Below are 26,535 nucleotides of genomic sequence, written 5' to 3'. Positions count from 1 at the left end.
AAATATATCACCTCTTCATTCATCCATTGGTGGACATTTAGGTTGTTTCTATAAATAGTGCTGAAGTGAAAATGGAGGTGCATTTATTTTAGTATTTTTGTTTTCATCAGATAAATACCCATAGGTGGAATTGCTAGATCATATGGTAGTTCTGATTTTAATTTTTTGAGGAACTTCCATACTGTTTTCCATTGTGGGTATATAAATTAACAATTCCACTAACAGTGCTCCAGGGTTCCCTTTACATACTCACCAACACTTGTTATCTCTTGCTTTTTTATGGTAGCCTGTCTGACAGCTATGATGTGATACTTCATTGTGGTTTTGAGGGCTAATGATGTTGAGCATCTTTTCATATGTTTTAGCCATTTGTATATCTTCTTTGGAACACTGTCTGTTCAGATCCTTTGCTCATTTTTATTTGGGGTGTTTGTCTTATGGAGTTGTGGCAGTTCTTTACATATCCTAGGTACAAGTCCTTTACCAGACATGATTTGCAAAACTTTTCTTACATTTCTGGGTTTCATAATATTTTAAAATTATGAGAATTTCTGAAATCCATTATATTGTGTTTTTTTTTTTCCCCTTCTTACTCAAGATGTACCCTTCGAAAATATCCAATGGAGTATAGATCCAGGAGCAGACTTCTCTCAGTATAAAATGGATGTCACTGTAATAGATACAAAGGTAAGTTAGAAAGTAAAACCAAAGCCCATGTGGTCTCTAATGAGCTGTTAGTCACCCTTCTCTCATGACTCACTCTGACCTGAAATGATCACTTACCTCCTAAAATCTACATTTATTCAGGAAACGAAGAAATAAGATTGCTTGTTCTTCTAACTTTATAGTATTTTTTGAAATGGTATTAATACTTTCTGACTTTAAAGTCATTTAGTGGAGAAGATTCTAGTTTTAAAATATTTTTATTTTATATTTTTTATCAAAATAATCCAGTATATGCCTTGATTATCCTAAAATAATGTACAATTAAGGAAAAAATTTCCCAGTGATTTTTCCCAATGATTTTTTTGGTATACTTTTCAAATTTTTAGTAGAAGTAGCTATTTTTTGTTTGTCTACAGATTCTATGTAGTTTGATAATTTCTCTTTCACTTGGTGCATATTAATAAAGGGTTTAACAGTTGCTAGAATAATATGTACCCATCAAAAAAAAAATCAAGTTTGATTATGTAATTATTAGTGTACATTGATGCTCATTATTGAGATGTAGATTGGAGAAGAAAGGCAGGGAAAGCTCAGGAGATGTCAGTGGTAAATAGCCCTCCCTTTCTGCAGCTCTCCTTCTCCTCCTGGGCTTGAGAGAGGATGCATATATATTAAAACTTAAATGTTCTACAGGCAATAAAACCTTAATCTATATTCTTAAAGAGTAAAAGTAAATATAATTTAATGCCACTAAAATGTACACTTAAAATTTTAATGATTAAAGTGATCAAATTTATATTGTGTGTATTTTTTTAAAAATCTAAGCAAATATAAGTTCATAAAGGGATAACTGTTACAATTTAAAATGTTTTAATATCTATTCAGGATGGAAGTCAGTCAAGATTAGCAGGAGGAGAGACAGTGGACATGGACTGTACATTGGTTAGTGAAACTGTACTTTTAAAAATGAAGAAGCAAGAGCATAAGGGAGAAAAAAGTCCAAGTAAGCTTTGTTTTGCTTTGTTTTTTTAATTAAAACGTACAGGGAAAGTTCTAGTTGTACTATTGCACTGAGTATAAATGACCCCCTCACCACAGACCAGTTTATTTCCTATTCTGATGATAATAGATTTGTCATCGAAAACTCACTTTCAGTATTTCAGAAAAATACCTTCAGCCGAACTAATATTTTTCAGAAAGAATTCAAATTGTTTCTATGGTCAGCAGACTATAGTTGCTTACATTTAGTAAACAGTTTTTTGGAACACAGCCTCAAGCTATTTGCTTATGTATTACTTACGTGTGGCTGCTAGAGTGATACACAGTAGAGTTGAGTAATTATTGCAAAGACCTTATTATAACCTCAGGGGCCTAAAATATTTACTAGCTGACCCTTTTAGAAAAAATTTGCTTATCCCTGGCTTAGGTAATTTTTTATAAAGAAGTGTAAAGAGCAATCTCAAGAGCCCTATTTTAGAAATAGGATTTTCCAAAGCAACTGATGAGGAAAAAAGATGGGTTGAGGAGTTGGAAAGTGCAGTGAGAAATATTAGTATAGATTTACAAATGAACAGTAAATTAAGAATGATAGTGAATATGCTGAGTTACTCTGCCTTTTTCTGTTTCTGCTGAAAAAGGAATCTAGCTCCATCAACAGGCCTTTCTAGTGGGAAACTGTTAATTCTCTGTCTAAAGTCTTGATTTTCCAAAAGATGTGGAAATAATGGAAAGGTTTTTGTTGGCACCATTTTAACAACATATATAGAGGCATATGGCATGAACTGAACTAGACTGGAAATAATTTTCATTTATCACCCTTATACATTGCAGGATTAGGACCTGCTACGTGGGTGTGTAGTGTTTAAAGTAGAGGCATCTCCTAGTGATAATGTTAGAAACTGTGAGGACATTCAGAGTATAGCTGCATTCCCTGTCTTTCGCTGAGTATCCTGTAGTCTGCTTGCTCAGGGACCAGTAATAAAGCCACCAATCTTGTTCTCATTTCTTTTGAAACATTTTCTCTCTCGTTGCCCTGCATTCAGTGAGAGAAAATTTTAGTAGTCTTTGCTTTAATTCTTCTTCTCTAGCAGTGAGTAACTATCCATATGCCTGTGTTGAGAGGACAGTTTCTATTAAAATAAAAATCCTTGGGGCCTCCCCGGTGGCGCAGCGGTTGAGCGCTGGGTTGCGAAGCTGCCTGTAGCCTCTGCAGCCGGTTCGATCCCCGGCTGCTCCCCGGCCACCAGAGGAGGGTCCCACATGGTGCGCAGACCTCTCCTGCCGCCCGCTGCTCCCCTCAGCAGTGTACTTCGGTCCTTCTGCCTGCTCTGCTCCCCGCTCTGGCTCTGGTGAATTCTCTCACCCTCCCACGCTTCTGACTGTACCCAGTGCATGTATCAAACAAAACAAAACAATAAATAAATAAATAAATAAATAAATAAGACATGCCTCTAGAAAATTAAAAAAAAAAAAAAAAAAAATCCTTAGTGATGTTTTATTCTCTTTTGTAGTGAAGGACATTTAAATAATTTTCTTTTTAAGAGATACTTTGCTTTTGAGATTATTTTGTTTCTGGAAATTAAAGTAGTGTGACTGTTTTGCCTTCAGGTTTATCTAGTGGACTCAAAAATGATAATTTTCCAAATATGTATCATATAATGTAGAAGTGAGATTAGAACTGGAAGTAATGAGTGGAGATAATTTTGGCAAAATATGGTGTTATCAGTACTAGTGCTACATAATAATAAATCACTCCTGATAATTTAAAGGGTTGAACAACAACAATCATTTTCTTATCTTATGGTTTGTATGGCTCAAGAATTCAGGAAGGGCTTGGCTGGGTGATTTTTGCCTCAGGTTGTCTTACAGGTAGAGGCTCAAGGTGCTGGGCCTGGGCCAGCAAAGGGCTAGACTGCTGGGGGAGGCTTGCCACCTCCCTCTTCATTCAGTTCCAGGGCTTTTATCCAGCCAGGTAGGATAATGGGTTCTTCCTCAGCACATGGAGACTAGTTTCCCAGAGTTAACATCCAAAAGAGTAAGACAGAAGTTGCACAGCATTTTTGTGATCTGGTCTCACAATTACATAGTGTCTGCCCAGGTCAAAGCAAGAGAACATAAAAGATCTGCCCAGGTCAAAGCAAGAGAACATAATCCTTACCCGCTGACTGCCACTGAGGTGCCACTAGCCCAGCATTTATATGTTATTCACAAATCTGACCCTCAAAGTGAAAACTACAAACAAATGTTTAATCATTCAATAAATATGAGCCACAGTTCTGAACCAGGAAGTATTTGAGAACTGGAGATAATGAATATATCATGAAAGTACCAGTCTCGTTAGAGCTTGCATTATTCTAACAGAGTAGAAGTAAGGGAATGTGTGGTATAACGGATGATGGTAAATAAAGTGTTGAAGAAGAACGAAGCAGGGTGAAAGTGCCAGAGCACCCCAAATTGGGGGAGGTGGTAATTATTTTATATAATCTCAATAGACTTCTGTCATTTGTTAGTCAACTGGATCTACTTCTGTTTTTTAATAAACTCTGGTGTTTTTAAAATGTGGTTAAATGATGGAAAATGTTGTTAGTACTGTGAAAATGAATTTAGTACTTTGCCTATCAAATATGGAATTGAATTTATTATTTCCATCAACACTAAATTACCAGATATTAATGATGGCACAAGGAAATGCTTTTTTTTGGTTCTACATTAGAAAAGTCAGCACCTTTTTTTGCACACTTAAACTTAGTATTTTTTATCATTCATTATGATATATTTTCCTCACATTGTCTTTGCTAGGAATCGTTTATGTGTATCAAATATACATAAACTGATAAGGGAGAAAAAGACTTTTGAAGTTTGTAATGACAGTAACAAAAACTAGTGACATTATCCTCACATGAGTAAAGGACATTTAAAGCCATAACGTAATGTCTTTGTACAGTAACTCCCCAGAGTTGAGAATTTATTCTTGCCTGATGTACGTCTGGCTGATGTGGCAGTTACTGTAAGTTTTATGTTCTCCATAGAGAGTGGAAAACTTGCTAGTTGCCCTAAGCCATTGTTCTTTTATATAGACGAAGAAAGAAAATTGAATGATAGCTTGGAAGATATGTTTGATCGGACAACACATGAAGAATATGAATCCTGTTTGCCAGATAGCTTCCCACAAGTAGTAGATGAAGAGGAAGAATTGTCAGCCACTACAAAGAAATCAAATGGTAAAGCTATTTCTTTCTAATTACGGCTTCTTAGTTAACTGAGTTCAATAAATTAAGCCAGCAAGCTAACTAACAGGCTTGCTAAAGTATATTAACAATTAAAGTTTCAAATTTCTTGTATAAGTTTCTTCTGTTTTTCTAGATTATTTCAGACCATAGAAGAGTTACAAAATACAGTTCAGCTTCCCCTTTTTAAATCTTGAATAACCATCATATATATATATAAATTTTGATTCAATACTATAAATTTCCTAATAACATAAAGTTAAGTTTTTAGAAACTTATTTAAATAAATTTTATAAAAATAAAATTAAGTATACTCCTATCCTGTGACTTAGCATTTCCACTCTTATAGATATATAACCAAGAAAAATGAAAGTACAGCAACCAAGCAGTGTGTTTAAGAATGTTCTTAGTTGGGCCTCTCTGGTGGCATAAGGGGTTAAGCACAGCACTATGAAGCTATCTGCAGCCTCTGCAGCACGAGTTCAATCCCCGGCTGGCCAGTGAGCTACCCACATGGCGCAGCAGACCTCTCCTGCCGCCCGCTGCTCCCCTCAGCAGTGTACTTCGGTCCTTCTGCCTGCTCTGCTCCCCGCTCTGGCTCTGGTGAATTCTCTCACCCCCCCCCCCCCCCCGCGCTTCTGACTGTACCCAGTGCATGTATAAACAAAACAAACAAACAAATAAATAAATAAATAAATAAAACATGCCTCTATTTAAAAAAGAAATCAGTGTAAATCAGTTTACACATCAATGAAGCCGATTCTTTTAAAAAGTCTTCTGTGGCTTCCCTGTGCACTTACAGTAAAATTCAAACTCCTTCCCTTGGCCTCCAAGACTCATCTGATCTGGTATCTGCCCACCTCATCTCCTTCAGCACCTAGCTTCACTGTACTTCACCCACACTTGCCTCTTAGTTCTTAAAACATATCCAACTTTTTCCCATCTCAGGACCTTTTGACTTCTTATTTCTTTCATTCACTAGTTACCATCTTACATGTTCTTCCTCATATAAGCCTTAACTGTTTATTTGCTTAATGTTGATTTCCCTCACTGAAGTGTACTCCAAGGTACAGGAGATTTGATCTCTCCTGTTCATTGTATATCCAAAACGTAGCGCAAAGCACGTAGTCATTTTTATTATTTCAATATACAATTGCAATTGGCTCTTTGAGTCTAGATAACTTGGGATTTAGACCCTCAAACTCTAGTTCTTATAAAAATGGGAAATTTTGAAATGTGTCTTCCCTCCGTCCCCAAAAAGCTCATTATTTCTTAGGTCTGATTCAGTTTGTGTTTTGCTTGTTTTGATAACATACAGCTCATGATGATAAACAAGATAAAGTCAAACAGAAAGCATTTGTGGAGCCTTTTCTTAAAGAAGATGAAAGGTAAGTTGAACTTGATTAATGCCAGCAATGTGATTGGAAGTGCAATAAAACAATTTTTGTCAGAGTATCTCTGAACTGCTACATTGCTGCTTTGGTTAAAATAAAATAACTCACTTACTTTATCGTTATAACAAATATGGAGCTCAAGTGTGAAAATGACCAGTTTTGCAATCAAGGAAATTTTTACCACCACCTTTTTTTTTTCTTTTGGACAGTGGTGGTGATAATTTTCTCTGCTTTATCACATCTAATATTTTATTCATACTCTTTTAATCTGAACTTCGGGAAGTTGTCACATTATAAATGGTAACTTTTATGTAGTACAGATTTTAAGTGGCAGATCTTAGATTGTACTTTAGAAATGTTTCATGATGATCTTTAATCCTTTTAAGAAAAATTTTAAACATCTTGATTTTGAACCTTAATACCGCTTTATATCTTCTGTGCAAAGCTTGCGAATCTATAACTCAGTTGTGTACTATTTATTCTAGGTGTAACTGAAGGCATAGCAATTCATTGAAAAAATATTTTATGCTTTTTTTTTTTTTTTAAAGATTTATTTATTTATACAAGCACTGGGTACAGTCAGAAGCATGGGAGGGTGAGAGAATTCACCAGAGCCAGAGCGGGGAGCGGAGCAGGCAGACGGACCGAAGTACACTGCTGAGGGGAGCAGTGGGCGGCAGGAGAGGTCTGCGCACCATGTGGGACCCTCCTCCGGTGGCCGGTGAGCAGCTGGGGATCGAACCGGCGCTGCAGAGGCTGCGGGCAGCTTAGCAACCCAGCGCTCAACTGCTGCGCCACCGGGAAGGCCCTATTTTATGCTTTTTTCTTTAAGATATGTTGGTGAAGTGAATTACTCTATAAGCAGAGTTATTCCTATTTTATTTCTGTTAAGATTTTTAGAAAACTGACAGGCTAACGTAAATTTTTATTAATGCCTCTAAAACTAGAAGAGCCTCATTTTGTTGCTAAATGATTAATTCTTTTCCTTTATTTACCAGTTTTCCAAAGAAATGGTACCTGGTATATCGAATGTCACTAGAAAGGTTTTCTTGTTTATTTGTTTTAAATATTACTGTGAACTCATGGATTTAAATATCTTTAATGTGTTTCAATCCACTGCAGTTATTATCCTTACTTATACTCAAAATATTCCATCTTTGCCTAGTGCAAATCTCTTTGAATAGATCTGCCCTAATCTTTCATAGCTTCCTTGCTTCTGGTATAAGATGTTCTAGGTTCTCTTGTATACTTCCTGCTGAAGCTTCTTTTAGTGAGAAATGGAAGTTAGGCCATAGCTCTGCCACTAGGGGTGGTTGCTCACTGCTGCAGCTGGTCATTGTTTCTGACCTTTAAAGTAGACAGTGAGGGCCTCCCCGGTGGCGCAGTGGTTGAGCACTGGGTTGCGAAGCTGCCCACGGTCTCTGCGGCGCCTGTTGGATCCCTGGCTGCTCCCCAGCCACCGGAGGAGGATCCCACATGGCACGCAGACCTCTCCTGCCACCCGCTGCTCCCCTCAGCAGTGTACTTCGGTCCTTCTGCCTGCTCTGCTCCCTGCTCTGGCTCTGGTGAATTCTCTCACCCTCCTGCGCTCTGACTGTACCCAGTGCATGTATAAAACAAACAAATAAATAAATAAATAAAACATGCCTCTGTAAAAAAAAAAATAATAATAAAGTAGACAGTGAGAAAGAAGGTTTTGCTTCATCTTGGATTTTTTTTTTTTTTTTGAATTTTTGAAATAATGTCGGTGAACAACACTACATGTATGGTACAGGAGAATAGGAAACAAAACAAAGGAACTAAAAATAACCTTTTTTTTTTTTTAAGGTAAACCACACGTATTGCTACTGATAGCACCAATTTATTGGACTTTTGCATAATCTCCATCACATCTGTATCCTATTTTCCTACCTACCAAAAAGTCCCACTTTTCAGTGATACCAACATCATTGTTCATTTAACTTTATTCCACAATATACACACTGGGCAGTCTCCAAATAATTCAACTATCAATATGATTTGTTAAAATGACTTAAGATTTCTGTATGCATTCCTTTTTCTTTAAAATGTATCATATTAGATCATTTAGGATAAATATTTATATAGGTATAGTTAAAGCCACCAATTCATCTTTGCTTTACTTTGCTTTTAACTTTTTAGGAATTTTTTATTTTTATTTTTAAATCTTTTAAGTCTTTTTAAAAACTATAATATATACATGGTGCCAGAGGTTGCAAAACAAGGTATGTTCAGATAAATCTAACTCCTGTCCTTGCTTGTCCTCTTCACCCTGTTAGCTAGCTCCATATCCTGATGATAATTGTTAATAATTTATGTTTCATTATCCACTGTAAAATGTAAACGCTAATTCATTTTTATATGTATAGATATCAATATAAATATATATAGTCACACTCTCCCCCCTTAGACAAATGATAGAATGCTGTGTACACTTTTCTCTGTTTTATCATTTAACTTTTGTCCTTAAATTCACTTATAATAGTATATAGTAATGTTCCTTGTTACATTTTTTAAATGCACAGTACTTTGTTGTTTGTGCCATAGTTTATTCTCCAGCAATGGGCATGTGGGTTATTTACAGTTACGGGAGCACACTTAGTGCTGCAGTGAATAGTCTTGTTAATTTCCTTTTCAAATTTTCATCCATGCATCTTTGTGATAGAGTCCTAGATGGATTGTGGAGAAATAACTATCATTTCAAGAGTTTCATATTGGAGGTTCACTAACCTGACATGTACAGATATACATGAGTAGTTTTATTTAGATAACTAGAGATACAGGAGGTAAATAAAGTTAAAGAAATGGACAAAGTCTCAGAGTTTGTGTATTTCCTTTTTATGCTGAGATTACTGCCAACCCCTGGGAAAATAGGTTCTTTTGTGTCAGGGATGAGAAGCTTGACTTTTGGGTGATGCTTTGAGATCTTCTACAGTTGCCCATCTACCAGTGTATTTCCTACAGTATTATAATACACTACAGAAACAAAAAGTATATTCACAGGAAAGTATATGACAGATATTATAGTCTACATACACTTATAAATTATTTGAAAAAATAGTTACAGTGATGTTTTTGATGTATCCTTTCTTGGTATCCCTTTTTTAATTCACAAATTGCTCTAGAGTTGAATTCTTGGGGTAAGGCACAGAAAGTAAGCACATATACTTTGAAATACAGCTTTATTTTGAAGGAAAGTGCTTGCCAACAGAAGAGGGGGATGTGGTCAAAATAACTCAGAGGGCCTCCCTGGTGGTGCAAGGGTTAAGATGCAACCTATGAAGCAATCCACAGCCACTGCAGCTCTAGTTTGATTCCTGGCCAGCCAGGGAGCAACCCACATGGCGCAGCAGACCTCTCCTAACTTGCCCACTGCTCCCCTCAGCAGTGTACCTCGGTCAATCTGCCTGTTCTGTTCCCCACTCTGTCTCTGGTGAATCCTCTCAAACCCCGCATCTCTGGCCTGTACCCCAGCTCTTGTATGCATAAATAAATAAATCTTAAAAAAATAAATAACTCAGAGGAGTAGATGTGAAACAAGTTGTTCATTTTGAAAATCACTGTGAGTCAGGCTATTTTGAGTTCACTGGGAGTGTTTCTATTATAAACAAGTATACATACCATCACATAGTGCTTCATTTTCCTTTCCTTTTTTTTTTTTAGATTTATTTATTTATTTATACAAGCACTGGGTACAGTCAGAAGCGCGGGAGAGTGAGAGAATTCACGAAGAGAGCCAGAGCGGGGAACAGAACAGGCAGGCAGACGAAATACACTGCCAAGGGGAACAGTGGGCTGCAGGAGAGGTCTGCACGCCATGTGGGACCCTCGCCGGGGGGCTGGGGATCAAACTGGCGCTGCAGAGGCTGAGGGCAGCTTCGCAGCCCAGCGCTCAACCGCTGTGCCACCGGGGAGGCCCTCATTTTCCTTTCTTACAATTTGCATTTCTCTATTTTAGACTTTCTGAAGTAGCATATTAAGTATATTAATAAAAGGAAAATAATTCTGTCTTCCTGATTGTTTTTTCTACTTAAAGTACTAACACCTCCTGAAGCCATACCCCAGTGGCTTTGGCCAATCCTAGCTTTCTAGTGGTTCCCAGTAGGATCTGCTCCATTTAAGAACAAATACAGGACCTCCCTGGTGGCGCAAGGGGTTAAGGCGCAACCTATGAAGCTGTCAGCAGCCACTGCAGCACAAGTTCGATCCCTGGCCAGGGAGCTACCCTCATGGCACAGCAGACCTCTCCTGACTCACCTGCTGCTCCCCTCAGCAGTGTATTTCAGTCAGTCTGCCTGTTCTGTTCCCCACTCTGTTTCTGGGGAATCATCTGGCCTGTACCGCAATTCTGTGTACATAAATAAATAAATCTTAACAAATACAAATTATAATTTGCTTATTTAAAGAATTCAGTGTAGATGGAACAAAAGGAAGGTTAAGAGAAAATAGCAAATGACAAAACACAGATGAATCTGTTCTTTATAGGTTAGCCCTGAGATAGGGTTCATAGTAACTAAAAAACTGAATTAACAGAAGTATACTCTCTTTCTTGGCTATGTTGTAGACTATCAATTTCCTGACTTTAAAATATTTTACCTCCTAACCTAATTATTATTGTTAAACCAGTCAGAGGCAAAAATAAGCAATAATATAGTACTTTTTCCAATTGGAGAAAAATATCAATTAAAAAAACCTGGGCTATAATAATAAATATTTAATTAATTGTGTTAAATAGTAATAAATATTTAATGAAGAATGAATGAGGAAATACTTGTTTTTCTGACATACCAATAAGAATTTCAAATAAGATGAATGAGTGTTTTCAAATGATTTCACCTGTAGGTTTTTACCTTTGTTAATTTAAATCCTATCTTTAGAGTAACAAATGGGTTAATTTTAAATATAGTTTATTTTCCCCTCAGAGAGACTAGCATACCAAATTTTCCTCATATCGAGGTGGTCCGGAAAAAAGAAGAGAGAAGAAAACTGCCTGGACACACATGTAAGGAATGTGAAATTGTAAGTACTAATATAAACATTGTTCAGTTGGGCTTTTTTAAACTATGCCTTTTTATGTCATAGAATTTGATTTAAAATCATAGATACAAACCATATTTGGATCTAGAAACCTAGCTTGAGCCAGGAATAACAGGATAAATAAAGATTATACTGGCAGTGACCTGAGAGGTAGAAATAAATGAAAACGAAAGCCCTCAATTTCTCTTAGATTTTTATTAAGTACATTTGTAACCTATGTCCTAGTTCTTATTATCAGCTTAAGACATCTTTGCCATTTTTCTTTTCTGTATTTCTTTTCTATAATTTGTTTTTATTTTTCCGCTTACATTACAGTGAAGACTCTTTACATTATTTGAGGAATTTTTTTTGTTTCAAGAGCCAGTTTTACTATAACCTTTATTAAGCATTCTGGGGAGATGATATATACTTATAATTGTTCTTTTCTAAATAACTTATGGTACAGCCATAGGTTTTTTTTTACTCCAAACATTTCCCTTCCTAAACAAAATGTGATAAATAGGCTCTACATCATCCTTAGAATACAATTACATTTTTCTTTTATTCATCAACTCCCTCACACTACTGTAAGTACAGAGCACTAGTACTGATTACCCTATTGTTAAATAGTTCCATGCAGATTCTGTGTTTTTTTGAAATGCGCTTGGGGTTTTCCTTCCCTGCTGTTTAGTAGCTGTCAGATGCCTGCCTCCAGCATTTACTTCCCCTTTTAAATTTCTTTTTTAACAACTGTGGGCTAGAAAATTTGATAACCAAACACATTTAAGTTAGGTATGAATTGACTGCAGTGTGGGTAAGCATATAGTCAGAAACAGTGCTCTCATATACTAACAGTGGGAATATAAATTGAGATCACTATGTTAGGAAAGCAGTTTGATAATAAAATTTGGTTATCTTGACTTTTCATAGTACAAGTTGATTAGGCATGATTTCCTAATTAAGGACAATGTCTCCACGAAGTAAGCCTGCAATTTTACAGCCTTAACTCTTTACAATGTGGAACTAACTCTATCACAAAAAAAGTTCTTTTACTAAAAACACTCTATTTGCTTTTCTTCTCTCTGGAATAATTTCCTGTGCTGTTATCCAATCTCTGAAAACCATTGTTTCATACATTTTATCCCAATTTTCTAATTGTTTAAGGTTAGGAGGATAAATGTGTTCCCTATTATCCCTTTATGACCAGGACTGATGGTGCCAGTCTGATATATTTAAATATTATCTATATGCTCATAATTCCTAAAATTATCCCACTTGCCTATATCACATGTGGAATATATAATCCACATATGGTTACATAATAATATCCCAGATTTCACATGTCTGAAAGTAAACATATGGTTTCTACCTCCAGTCCCCAACATGTCGTATATATCCATGCTTTTAGTTGTTTAAACCAAACCTCCAGTGCTCTTTTTTTTTATATCTCTATAGCTAATCTGCCAGCAAATCCCTTTGATTGTGCCTTCAAAACACATCCCAGCCATTTGTTATTTCTACCATCAACCTCCTGGACCAGGGCATCATTTCACTTGGTGTGGATTATTGGAAAAGCTGCTAAATGCACGTGCGCGCGCACACACACACACACACACATATATTAAAATACTGCCAGTTAGTGTTTTAATTAAAAAATTATTTTTAGAACATTTTTATGTTCACAGTAAGAATGAGCAGAAAGTACAGCCTTCCCATATACCTCCCTCCCCATTCTTCACTTTTCATTCTTGTCACTTCACAGTATATTTTAACACACCAATGAATGGTCTTTTTTTAATGCTCCTTTTAGAATAAAAGTTAAATCATGTCACCTCTATACCCAGAACCCTTAAATGTTTTCTCAGCTTACCAAGAGATAGACTTTGAGTTCTTACCAAAGACAACAAACTCTGCGCCCATTTCTCTCTGACTTCCTCCTCTAGCTCTCTCTCCCACTTGCTTGCTGTATTGCAGCTACACTAGTCTACTTTTGTTTTCTAGTATTTTTGAATTGGTTGGTAGTGTTTCTCTAAAGTTGACTGATAACCATGATTCTCTATGGTTATCCTAGCACATTGCTAAGGTACAAAACCTCAAATGCACAGCAACAAGAATGATGAAAAAGATACCCAAAAATAGTTGTTTCAGAGATACTCTAGAGCCTTAATATATCTGTGTAAAAGAAAAATGTATTAAAATCCTTTACTTTGAACTTAAATTCTAGTCCTAAGTCTTCCAGTTTCTCTAGGCAATATCTTTGGTAAATTATCAATTTGATTATCGGTTTGTCAAGTATAAAATAAAATTGACTAAATAATCTTACCTGTGTTCTCTTAAACTATACATGGCTGCTTAGTTTTCTTTAGATGTAGAATTTGAAGACCTGTATCATTTTTACATACAGGTTTTATCTTTCTTTGCATGAAGTTCAGGTTGTTCATGATCACAGTTGCAAAAACTAATAATACCTTGATTGAAATTAAAAATACAGTTGAAAGGGTTAGTTATGAAACCTGCAATATCAAAAGCTAAACTTAAAAAAAAACTGTAAAGATTACTTTGAAACCCACTAGTTATGTCCAAGTAACGATTGAGAAAAGTGCAAACTATAGTGCAGGCCTCAGCAGTTTTATTGCTGGTCTGACAAAGATGAAGTGTTTGCACCAATACTTAAATCAACTACATTATCGAGCACACTGTAAAGTTAAGCTGTCATCTTTTTCTCATTGCAACATTTCATTGATAACAGAAATAGTATGCTGATTTACATGGTGATATAAACTTTTCTCATCTGTATAGCCAGCATTTCATATACCAGCATTCATTCCTAATAGCGTCAATGAATATTATTCTCTTAGCATGCGGAATACTTTATTAAATAGCTTCTTTAACTTCTGGTTTACAGTCAGTAAGCATAACACTCCACTCCATTTGTAATTTCTAGTGAAAAACTTACCAGTTTTTATTATTAGTATTATGCAGATATCCCTGCAGAAGAAAGAGAAAAAAAGTTGGCTTCCTGTTCAAGACACCGATCTCGCTACATTCCACCCAACACTCCAGAGACTTTCTGGGACGTTGGTTTTCCTTCTACTCAAACTTGTATGGAAAGAGGTAAGAGTACATATTGTAAAATTTGAGGATTTTTTTTTTTTAAGATTTATTTATATATGCACAAGAGCTGGGATACAGGCCAAAGATGTGGGGAGTGAGAGGATTCACCAGAAACAGAGTGGGGAGCAGTACAGTCAGATCTACTGAAATACGCTGCTGAAGGGAGCAGTGGGCAAGACAGGAGAAGTCTGCTACACCATGTGGGTCACCTCCCTGCCGGGGATTGAACTCATGCTGCAGTGGCTGTGGTTAGCTTCATGGTGCTGCATCTTTACCTCTTCTGCCACCAGCGAGGCCCCTGGGGATTATTTTTTTAATGCTTGGGGCCTCCCCTGGTGGTGCAGCGGTTGAGCACTGGGCTGCGAAGCTGCCCTCAGCCTCTGCAGCACTGGTTCGATCCCCGGCCGCTGGCGAGGGTCCCACATGGCGTGACAGACCTCTCCTGCTGCACCCGCTGCTCCCCTCAGCAGTGTATTTCATTAGTCTGCTTGTTCTGTTCCCTGCTCTGGCTCTGGTGAATTCTCTCACCCTCCCGCGCTTCTGACTGTACCCAGTGCTTGTATAAATAAATAAATAAATCTTTTTTTAAAAAAAAATTTTAATGCTGAATATACCCAAGCCCAAGCAGTAAACTTTTCCACTATGGTTCCCTTTACCTTCTGCTATAAGTTAGGTGCTGATTTTGTGACGTAAAGTCAAGTTCCTAAATACAAAAAGGTTGACCTTCAACTCTTCAAATAATTCCACTGGATTCAGAAATTGCCTATAATCACTGTAGTATGATTTTTGTATTCATTATCCGGGTTTATTCAGATTTCAAAAACTAGTTTTACTTTCATCCAGTCATCAAAATGACTTTTAATAAAATAAGTAACTTTACAGAACTTGTCAGTAAAATTGTTAAAAAAGAGAGCATCTTTTCAAAGAAACTACTCTGAATTTTAGATTTGAAAAACCTCACTTTTTCAAAATGCTAGGTATTTATAAACCATATCTAAGTGAAAAGAACCTTTGCTTGCTTGTTTGGAAGACTGTTGGCATACCAAATAGCTGCTTCATCTGTGGTACTTACATTTAATATAATTTGAGAGTATATTCAACTTCAAAGTCCCAGATATTTAATAGTTAGTTCGTTTTTCCAAAAGATGAAAATTCTCTTGACAACTGTTTCTCTGTTTCCACTTTCGCATTAACGAACTAGACTAGACCCCTTTGACATGCTGTCTCTGCCTGGTCACCAGATAGCATTAGATAATCTGGATAGAACCTATGTTTGCACCCCTGCCACGACCAAAAGTGTGGCAGTGCCGCGGACCAGCGCAGCGGTAGATTAGCAAGGCCAACTCAGGGATGAGAAACTGTGCAGGATGGTCAAGGATTCGGCGCATAAATGACAGACAGACACACTTCAGGAGTGGATATCTGACTGTAATGTGCTCAAATCACCATGCATTTGTATACATTCTCAAACAGCATTAGATTACATAAAATTTATTTTTTCAGCAAATGACAATGCTTATGCAAAAGATATATTGCCTTATTCTTCATAAAAAATGAAAGCAGTGTTCCATATCAAGGTATAAAATACAATTCTCTAGTTAATGATTACAAGGTGCTAAGCATATGTGGTTAACTATACATGAAGCACAAACTCCATTATTTTAACTCTGAACCTGTTTTGCTAGTTCTAACTCAAGTGCCTTGATCTCTCTGACAAGTTCTTTCCGTGTCTCTAAATTCCAGTAATCTTTGAATCCAGATAAAACCATTTTTAAGTAATTAACTTTACTTTGTGATGAATATAAATTCCATGGTGACCCTGACCTTTTGGTACTGTCCCAAAGACTTAAGGGCGCCACCTAATTCTCTTTCCTTCAATATTAACTATTCTTTCACCATTTAGGTAGATTCCTATATGTGATGTAGGCTCATCAGTGGGTTCTGGGATTATATATTTAACTACATTCTTTCCAGGGCCACCTCGGAGTGGCTGCCAAAGACGCTTTCCAATCACATAAACAACTCCAAGTGAGGTCTTGACTGTTGGGGGAAGTTTTCTAGCTACATCCTGTAGTTGTTTTTTATGATTACTAACATCTTGTTTACTCTCCGATGGATTCCAAATTTCTCTAATATGAGTCTCATTTATGGCATTAACCAGAGAAATATTATGTTTAAATTTGTCAATTACTTCATACAATAATTCCATGAAACAAGAAACAACTCATGACCAGAAAAGTCAGCAGAAGACAGTTCAGTTACAGTACCGTCACCAGATACATTCCTAGGAGTCAGGAAATATACACAATGGGTTACTTATTTTGCTAGGCAGAAAAAAAAAAGCATATTATGAGCATGGTAATCAGCAGCAATCTTCTCGGGGTCCAGTGTGTTATCCGCAGTAATCTTCTCGGGGTTCGGCGTGTTCCTCCCGTGTGCTCGGTACCTTGGCCGTGCCAAACATCAAGGACTAGATTGTTATCACTTAATTTCTGCCTCGGGAGGGGGCACCGCATGGCAGAGTACAGTCCTCCCCTGCAGACTATGTGATTGGCAATACCTTAGGAGAATCAAATAGTCCTGTCATCTAATGAATAGCTACAACAAAAAGTCTTTTTTTGATAAGCATCTGAAATTCATCATGATAGTAAAGACTTTGTGTTTTTAACCACCTATTCTTACTTGCAACCTTTGGGAGAGAGAATAGAAAAGTGCTTAAGAGCTCTGGTCCTGCTGGAGTTAGATCTTGGGCAAGGTCCCAGCTCCGCCACTTCCTAGTCTTTTATGAACATGGGTGAGTTGCCTACCCTCCCTGGGTCTCCATTATTAATATGTGAAATAGGTATAATAAAGGCTACTTCAAAGGAATGGGAGTATTCTGTGTGATAATGTGTCTAACACATTTGATCAGTGTTTGCAGCTATTATTTTTGTGTAAATGGGGAAATCATTACTGATTAGTGAAATCATGCACCAGCATCACACAGCTGATAATCCAAAGAATCATGTAAACTTAGAAGGCATTAAATAAGATTAAATATTGAATAGGTGCTCAAAAAAATGTATGTTACCAATAAAGTCTTCTGAATTTGTGATTTGTTTTTAAGGTTACATTAAGGAAGATCTGGATCCTTGTCCTCGTCCAAAAAGACGGCAGCCTTACAATGCAATGTTTTCACCGAAAGGCAAGGAGCAGAAGATATAGATGTTGAAGAGAAACAGAATAGGGGATAATTTTTTTTCTTTTTAGTTATTTATAATTAAAGTTGGTATTACATATTGATTTTTTTATCTTCTTTAAACTGATTTATAAATCATTTTTCTATTGAAAATGTTCTTAAATAGCATTTACCCACCACAGAACAACTATTTAAAATGTGGATAATGCTTATTTTGTGTCCTCTTGCTTTCGCACCTTTAAAGCAATAAGGTGCTTTCATTTTGCACTCTAACTTAAGAGTTATTTATTTACTTTATTTGCTAATACCTAATTACAATTTTGAAAATGTGGTTGTGATTTGTTGCCTTTGAGAGCTTTTCTTTTTGCTCCATCTTCCCTTGGTATTTACGTTCAACCATAACCATGTTAATCATTATAAATTTTCATTGTCTTATCCAGTTGCTCTTCTGTGGATCATTCCAATGACTGGCATTTAATTCTTCAGAAAAAAAATGCTAAATTTTGATAGTTGTTTTGACTTTCTGGCTTCTTTCTTTTGTTGAAATGAGGTTCTCTGTAGCGAAAGGCTTTCTTTCCTTTTAAGAGACCCACATATATCAGCATTTCTTCCTCTTACAGACTATAACTCAACATTGTCCTTCAATCTCATATTATTCCAGCTCTTCACATGTTTCTTTTTATCATACTTTTTTGTCTGGTACACTTTTCAAGCTAAATTTATTAAGTTCTTCTCTGCCCATTATGTTTTATGTTCAGTTGTTTTGTTTCTCGGGATTGACTCATCTTATGAACTTGCAATTCGGCAGCAAAATAGATTTCTCTATTTAGCGACTGTCTATTTATCTAGAACCTAGTGTCTGAGTCAGTAAGATGACTGACCACATCTGTGTCACCTTCTTTAGTAGCATTTTGTGTATCTGTCTTTGTATCTTTTCTTTTAATCCACACCTTGGCAGTATTACACAGCAAGAGTACTTGGGACACTGCCTTTGATAAGTATGTATTCTGATTAAACCATTTGAAACCTAAGGTTGTCAAAGGCAGCAGTTTAAATAGGTTAATCATGGGTAACCAAATCCATTATGTTACCTTGAAAAAAAAGGCAAAATGATGACACAGAATAGTCTTTCCTAACACCTTCCTGTAGTGTCTTCCCAAAGTCCAATTGGAAAGGCACCTTATTGGTAGGCTCAATGTATTGGTAACTCAGCTTAAACTACATCTGGCATATGTATTTTAAAAAAATGCATAGAGAACTTTCTTAGGTCTTTTAAAAGAAAGAAATCTTAAAGACTGCACCACCTTAGAAGTAAGCATTTGAAATATATCTCAAATTTTACCATTCAGCTGTTTATTCTCCATAAGCCTAGCAGCCTGAGAGATGTTTCAAAATCTTTCTTTGCTGAACCATTGCCTACTGTCAGAACAGTTTTTTTAGAAACCTAGTATCAGTTACTTTATCCTTGAGTCCTGTAGCATATTAAGCAAAAAAAAAAAAAATCAATGAAATAGCTTTCTGCTGTCACACCAGCAGAGGCCAGAATAGAGCTATTTTTGGAGAAGAATAGCTTCTTCTGGACCAGGGGCTGACTAGGAAAATCATAAAGGAAAATTTCTAGGATAAAGAAGATATGAGTTGGTAGAATAATGAAAGATGTAAAAATGAGCTTTCAGGTAACTTAGCTTTTGTTGGAATAAAACAAATGGCAGAGACAATTAACAAATTTAACATTTTTAACAGACTCACTGTTAGAAAGAGGCCAATAGTAAAGTTTAGGACCTACCATGGAATGTGCCCTGGTGATCAAACCAGACTCTAAATTGCTGAACAAAAGTAATTAACATCTTTGAATTCTGTGCTCAAAGTATCCTTCAAAACACTGAAATACTGCAAATTTATTAAGATAAAAATAGACATTTTTGAAGAAAAGCTAAGGAAGGAAAAATTGCCAGCCAACTTGCACTAGAATACTAACCTAAGTTCTTTAGGATAAAGGAAAATGGTAAAAACAAACAAACAAAAAAAAAAAACCCCACATGGAAATACAGGAAGGAAAGAAGAGCACTAGACATAGTAAATACATACTTAATATAATTTACTGATTGACAAGTAGTTTACCAAGTGGATTTTATAGTGAGATGGCATTTAAACTCAAGAAAAATACAGATTATAAAACTACAAAATGTGCTGCTGAGCATTTGATTAATAGTTTCAAAGTATCAAAGAGTAACAGACTGAAACTAAAATATTCTAATCCAACCTTATTAATACATTAGGGGGATGCAGATTTCATGGTCTTCTGTGGATGAACAAGTAAATTTGACACTTGGAATAATAAATGGCAGCTTCAGTGTTATGCCAACTTTAGCAGTACAGTTATTTCTGTGTTTTGATTGTTTACCATCACCCAGTAACAGAGACTGGCTTATGGGGCATGTTGGTGGGAATCCTGATTATTTAGGGCAGGTGGTAGTAATAGCCTCTTTCTTAAGAGGTAACTCAGGAAGTTTGTATTAGTAAGGTGGGAAATGTTGGGAATGGAGAGTGGTCTACCTGGGGCAGACTGAGCTTTACAGGCACTTCCCAGACATGAAGGGTAAAAGCCTCACAGCCCAAGGACCAGGATCCTTCCTTATGGGCTGATATCTGGCTCTTCTACTGGCCATTGGCTGCACCAGAATAGCACAGATACCAGGGGACCTGCACACCAGCTGGTTTCTGTGCCAGCGGGTTCCTCAGACATACTGTTTCAAAAGACTTTTGCATGTGGTCATGGTCTGGTCAGTCATCCCTGCTTGGGTGGCAAATGTCACAGACAAATACTGCTGCTCTGCCTTTCTTCCTTATCCCAATGCACGTGCATACCTTTACTCTCGTCCTGTGTGGGTTGATGGTAGCTTAACTGTCCAGGAATAATTGCATTTCCTTTCCAAGTTCTCAAACTAGACTTTATTCTGACCCCTAGGTCTATTAATTCACTTGAGAGGATTTGTTGGGTGTCTCCAAGGATCCTCAGACAAACCTGCCAAGAAAATGGATAATAAAGCCAAGTAGTAGTATTCAGCATGGGAGACACCTAAGAGGACAGGCTTGGTGACTTCCTGCTTTAGGTGTAACAAACTTTTTTGCAATTGGATTAGACTTAGTTGGCAAAACTACGAGTTAAGCTTCCTGTTTTCTGATGAGTGTTCTTAAAACAGTTACTTGAGTAACATGGAATTATATAAACTTTTTTTTTATATAAACTTAAATTATATAAGACTTTTCTGTACTTTATACATTACCTTGTAATGAGACACATTCCCTTCTAGTCTCCGACACCCCCTTTTATGGGTCAGGGCAATGACAGGTATCATGTTGGGGCCATCAGTGGTGTGTGGCCCTACTCACAAAGCCAACTTGGCGGAGGCAGAGATAACTCCATCCCCAATTTAAAACAGCTTTATGTATAGACTCATTAAACTCACAAAAGGAGCACCCAAAAAGGGTGCAGCAACAGAGATATTCAGGGTCGAACACAGTGCTTTAAATGTAGAAAGATTTAATGTTTGTTGAGTGAATAAGTGATGGGTATATCTGAGCCAGGAAAACTGGTTCTTGCTATGCTGTGCTAACACTTGAGTGTTTTATGGTGTTCACATCTCACCTTTTAGGCCTTTAGGTTCCTCGTTTGTAAAATGAGAGGATTGGACAGTAAAACCTCTGAGGTCCTATCTAGTTTCATCAGCTCTCTAGCAGGTGATCAATATTTTTCAGCAAGGTAGATAAGAGAGCAGTTATAATTTTTCCCTAGAGCCAGGCAAATCAGGGCTGGAGTTCTGGCTCCATCACTGAAGAATATGACATAGTGTAGTGAGGACCACAGGTTTGGGGGCAGCAAGGAGAAGAGTGCCAGGTAGGAGAATCCAGCAGAGAAGTTACAGCCCACAGAACACATAAAGTTGCTTAAATGAGGAGCTTGGCAAAATGCACAAAGAGGGCTCCATGACACCAATGTTCTTTCTAAAACCCTGGATCCTTCCTATTTTATAAGTTTCAAACTCTGGAGGAGGGATACAGAGCAGGTGAGCCGTTTCGAGCACTATCATTTTTGAAGAGTGAATTTAATTCCACAAATTGTATTCCATAGATGCTGACAACTTATTTACTCAGAATGAAGTCAGCAGAAACTGGAGGTAGCACTAGAAAAGTCTTCCCAGGGCTAGATGAAAAGCCAAGACCAGATTAGTACTTTCAGTACACCCGCAAACAGAGTTTCCAAACGTGCACAACCTTGTTTCATAATTCAGAGCTTGAAAGAAAAGCCAGTTAACCGCTGCAGGTGCAGCACGCAATGCTGATAGCTCAGTTAGAGGGTGTTCATTTCAGGTACTAGGTATCTGCTCAGCAGCACTATCTGTCCCCCAAGCTTATTTTCCTGGGCACCCCATTTATTCCAAACAAGGTTAACCTGACACAAGTGCTGAATTATCAAAGATGTTCCCTGGCATGCACACACCTCTCTCTTCTCCTGCCCAACCCAACCCATAGAAGCCTCCTTAATCAAGAAGACAATAGAATAGAGAGGAAATAGAATGTGGAGAACACTTGTCCCCCCAAAATATTAAAATGTGACCTTGTTAATTAAAGAAATCTCCAAAGGGAACAATGTGGAAAGAGTAGAATGTGATTATCCACAAAGCCAGCTGTGTAAACTGAACCATGAGTCATGGTGCTATTCGACTTTTGACAATGTAAGCATTGCATATTTTTCATTCATTTGAAACTGAATAAACTATAGCCTTCACCTCTTGAGATAAACCACTATGCTGAGAATTTTATCGCCAGTTTAATCATCCAAGTCTTCTGATTATGTCTCAGACGCTTGGAACCAGGGACTCCAGAACTCTCCGATTTGCCAGTGACCCTAACCTGAAATGTTCCCTTTACAAATTATTTCTTTATAGTCTGGCGCCCTACAGTACAGAACTCCAGGAGTCTCATATGTGAACTTGCCTACCCACCACTCTGAACTCTAATGGGCTTTCTCACTTGGGCGGCAGTTCATCCTAAGGTAATCGGTCGCCATTGGGAAAGGAAATCGGTCTTAGTGAAGGACTTTCTGGAAAATGAAATGCTGAAGAAATGAGGAAGGAGTCCATGGTGCAAAAGTACTCCCTGGGAAGCAGAGGAACGTAGCATTGTCCAGGAAAGGCAACAGAGTGGAGCCCAAGGGCACCCCAGTTTTCCTTTGGGTTCCTATAGTTGTACGTACCCGTAGTGCACACAATAACGATGCTGGCAGACTTGCTTTTTCATACCTGTTCTTCATAACTGCGCTGGGCAACAAGGGCCTCTCCTGAGTAGTCTCAGGCAGCGGCAAGTTCAGGTACTTGGGATGCCAGGAAGAAAGGAGGGCACCACAGCTGTTCTTGTTGGCTCCTGACTTTGGTATCTCATCTGTGTGGAAAGTGTTCATTTACGGGGAACTTTGAATTGCTATGCCCCACCTGTCAGTGTTGTAGCACCAAACCCAGTGGGTTTGATGCTAAAAAACAAAATCCAAGTAGCTCTACTTCTCTGGGAATTTGCCTCGGCTGGCCTCTAATCCCGTAGGAGGCTCAGATTCATTCTGAAGTTTCAAAAGGTCGTTTCATAATAATACTATGACACCATTGCCTTTTCCATTGTGTTGATAGCTTCACTGACGGCACAAAACAATGGTGGGTAAATGGTACCTTAATACAAATCAAGGCAATAATCACTGTATACTTCACTGATGTGCTGGCCAGGAAAGAAGCCATTTCCACTTAAGAATGTTCTTGCTGAGGGGCCTCCCTGGTGACGCAAGGGGTTAAGATGCAACCTATGAAAGTATCCACAGCCACTGCAGCATGAGTTCCATCCCCGACTGGCCAGGGAGCAACCCACATGGTGCAGCAGATCTCTCCTGACCCGCCCACTGCTCCCCTCAGTAGCGTTTTTCAGTTTGCCTGTTCTGCTCCCTGCTCTGTCTCTGGTGAATTCTCTCACCACCCGCACCTCTGGCCTGTACCCCGGTTCTTGTATGCCTAAATAAATAAATCTTTAAAAAAAAAAAAGAATGTTCTTGCTGAGGCAGTAAAAAAAGGAAGGAATTTTATTAAATTTCAGTATTTTAAAGTATTCTCTGTCGGGATGGTGTCTTGAGCAAAGTACTTATCTAATTGAGTCTCACTGAACCAGCAGCTGCATGGAGATCCACTTCCAAAGAAGGCCTAGCAGAAATGTGATTATTCAGACTTATTGGGCAGACAGCCTTTCAAAAATGAATGAATTAAACTTATTACTTAAAAGAACACAATCGACAGTACAGGTTGCCAATGATAAAATTTGAGTTTGCAAATGAAAACTAGTATTTAAAAAAATTTTATCTGCTACTAAGAGCTAGACAATCCTCGAAGACGTCTGATGAGATTGATGATGTGTTCATCGTTGTGATTTTTGAATCCTATAGTGAACATCAACATCTAGGAGATCTTCATACGTGGTGAATCCGTATTTTTTAAGTGATCAATGCAAAATACTTACAAATCAAAGATCCAAGTGCATGATAGATCTTTGGGTTTTAATGTAACAGTAAAAAAAGTTTTGCTGATTCATCTCCATTTCTTTGGGCAAAAGATGTCAGGCCCAAGAGTTGCTACCTAGGTGAAGATAGGAAATTGAAGTGCCACTCTTGAACAGTGATAGTCTTAGGGACCGCCTGCCACAATGCAAAGGGTTCCTCTAGAAACTGGACCCAGATACACAGCTTCCAGAGAGGTCACATGACCAAGCAGTGTGGGCAAGAATTAAAGAACAGGGCCTCCCTGGTGGTGCAGGGGTTAGAGACACAGCGCTATCCAACTATTGGCAGCCACTGCAACATGAGTTCAATCCCTGGCCAGGGAGCTAACCTACATGGCACAGCAGACCTCTCTTGTCTCGCCCACTGCTCCCCTCAGCAGTGTATTTCAGTAGATCCGCCTGTTCTGCTCCCCATTCTGTCTGGTGAATCCTCTATCCCAACGTTTCAGTCCTCTGACCCTACTTACCTTGGGGTTCTTAATAGCTTATCCCAACACTCCACAACTTCGGAAGCTTTTCTAAGTCCGACAAAAAGATTTTTAAAGTAAATCTGAAAATATACTCTTCATTTCACATTTTGATTCTGCACATTCTTTGATGTCACATAAAAACATTAGTCATGCTGAGCTTGCCCCTCTAAACAGACTCTACAATTTGCTCAGAGTAAACGAAGATGTGTTTTCTCCTTCAGAAAAAAGAAAACCCATTTTATTTTCAGTTCCTTTTGGAAGATAAGCTAACATTGGAACACACTGATTGGTTATGTTATTTTTAAATGAATTTTTAATAGCAAATAATTTGTTCCATCTGGGGAAAGGCTGATGGCATTTTCAGCAACAGGGCACACATCAGAATGGATTATTTCTAGCATATTTTAAAAAAAGTTTATTTAGATCCACATCACACTGGTCGCTCAGTGTCAGTGGCATTTCCTGATCCTGGAGAGGGGCTAAGCCCTTGGCTGCTTCTCTCATCCCTTGGGCCATTTGCCGCTCACAATATCAAAGACCATTTGCTCACCACACCCCCACCCCTCTGTGATTTAACCAGTGGGGAAAAAAGGGGCGACTGTTGTGGTTCACACTGTGGTAGTAGTTCACACTGAACTTAACCCCAGCTATTGGCAAAGGGATCTGATGGTGTCATGCATGAGCAGTTGAACTTGGCTCCTATGAGAGTGCTTTTCCCATAGCACACAGCTTCATTACAGAAGAGGGAGCAGAAACAGAATTTAGAGCAAGGGATGAGGTAGTTCTGAGGCCCCGTTTTGATCCATCCAGTTCTCATCTGTCCCTGGGGAGCTCCAGAATAAAAGGCAGTCACAAAAGAGAAGGAAAGAAGTGTTATTTAAATATCCATATTCATAGTAACACTATTTGTGTAGCCAAAAGGTGATGGACACCCAAGTGTCCATCAATGATGAATGTCTAAACAAAATGCACATACATATAATAGAATATTATTCAGCCTTGAAAAGGAAGGAAATTCTTATACAGCTTACAATGTGGATGGACCTTGAGGACATTGTGCTAAGTGAAATAAGCTAGGTACAATAGGACAAATATTGTATGATTCCACTTAACTACTTAGAAAAGTCAATCAAGTTCACAGAAAGTAGAACAGTGGTTACCAGTGACCGTGGGGAGGGAAGAAAGGGTAATTACTGTTTAATGGGTACAGAATTTCTGTTTGGAAAACCAAAAAATCTCTGGCAATGTATAGTGGTGATAGTTGCACGACAAAGTGGATGTACTTAGTGCCACCGAAGAGGTAATTAAAATGGTAAATTTTATGTTATGCATATTTTACCACAATTTTTAAAAAACAAATTATTTGTGTTGTTCACTCAGGTCCTTTTCTAAAGGAAGTCTTCTGGGTGTCATTGTTGCTAAGTGAGGCAGTGGTTAGTGGCCAAACTACCCAGTGGCATGTTTGTAAATACTTAACAACTGGCTCTCCAACAAGAATAAAAATAGGGCCTCCCTGGTGGTGCACAGTATAAAGTCTCAGTGCTATCAAGCTATCATAGACCTCTCCTGTCTTGCCCTCTGCTCCTCTCAGCAATGTATTTCTGTAGATCTGTCTGTTTTGCTCCCCACTCTGGTGAACCCTCTTACCCCCCATACCTCTGGCCTACACCGCAGTTCTTGTGTGCATAAGTAAATAAAGGTTAATCTTTTTTAAAAAAAAAAGAATAAAAAATAAATGTAAATATGTGTACATACATTTATTGAAATTTTACTGACATAAAGATGTAAGTCACAATTTATACATAATAAAATATACAGTACTCTTAATTTTAAACATTGATTTTCTTTTTTTTTTTTTTTCA

The 26,535-nt window shown here is 37.7% G+C and overlaps 1 protein-coding gene across 3 annotated transcripts in view; it reads left to right on the top strand.

Annotated features, from left to right (window-relative positions):
• The window catches only part of RBBP8 (RB binding protein 8, endonuclease), a 74,950-nt gene extending 48,948 nt beyond the window's left edge, over window positions 1–26,002 (top strand). For all 3 annotated transcript variants that reach the window (XM_037508741.2, XM_037508744.2, XM_054694139.1), the window contains exons 13-19: window positions 599–687; window positions 1,552–1,669; window positions 4,743–4,886; window positions 6,211–6,280; window positions 11,227–11,323; window positions 14,293–14,434; window positions 17,541–26,002. In XM_037508741.2, the coding sequence (XP_037364638.1) occupies window positions 599–687; window positions 1,552–1,669; window positions 4,743–4,886; window positions 6,211–6,280; window positions 11,227–11,323; window positions 14,293–14,434; window positions 17,541–17,638 (758 nt within the window). In that variant the 3' untranslated portion in view covers window positions 17,639–26,002. The remainder of the gene's footprint in view (window positions 1–598; window positions 688–1,551; window positions 1,670–4,742; window positions 4,887–6,210; window positions 6,281–11,226; window positions 11,324–14,292; window positions 14,435–17,540) is intronic.
• Window positions 26,003–26,535: the final 533 nt, after the last annotated feature.

Source organism: Talpa occidentalis, unplaced genomic scaffold, assembly GCF_014898055.3.
Source record: "Talpa occidentalis isolate TD23 unplaced genomic scaffold, MPIMG_talOcc4v2.1 talOcc4.13, whole genome shotgun sequence".
In the NCBI taxonomy this organism is placed as follows: Eukaryota; Metazoa; Chordata; class Mammalia; order Eulipotyphla; family Talpidae; genus Talpa; species Talpa occidentalis.
This window is presented reverse-complemented; position numbering and strand designations above follow the sequence as displayed.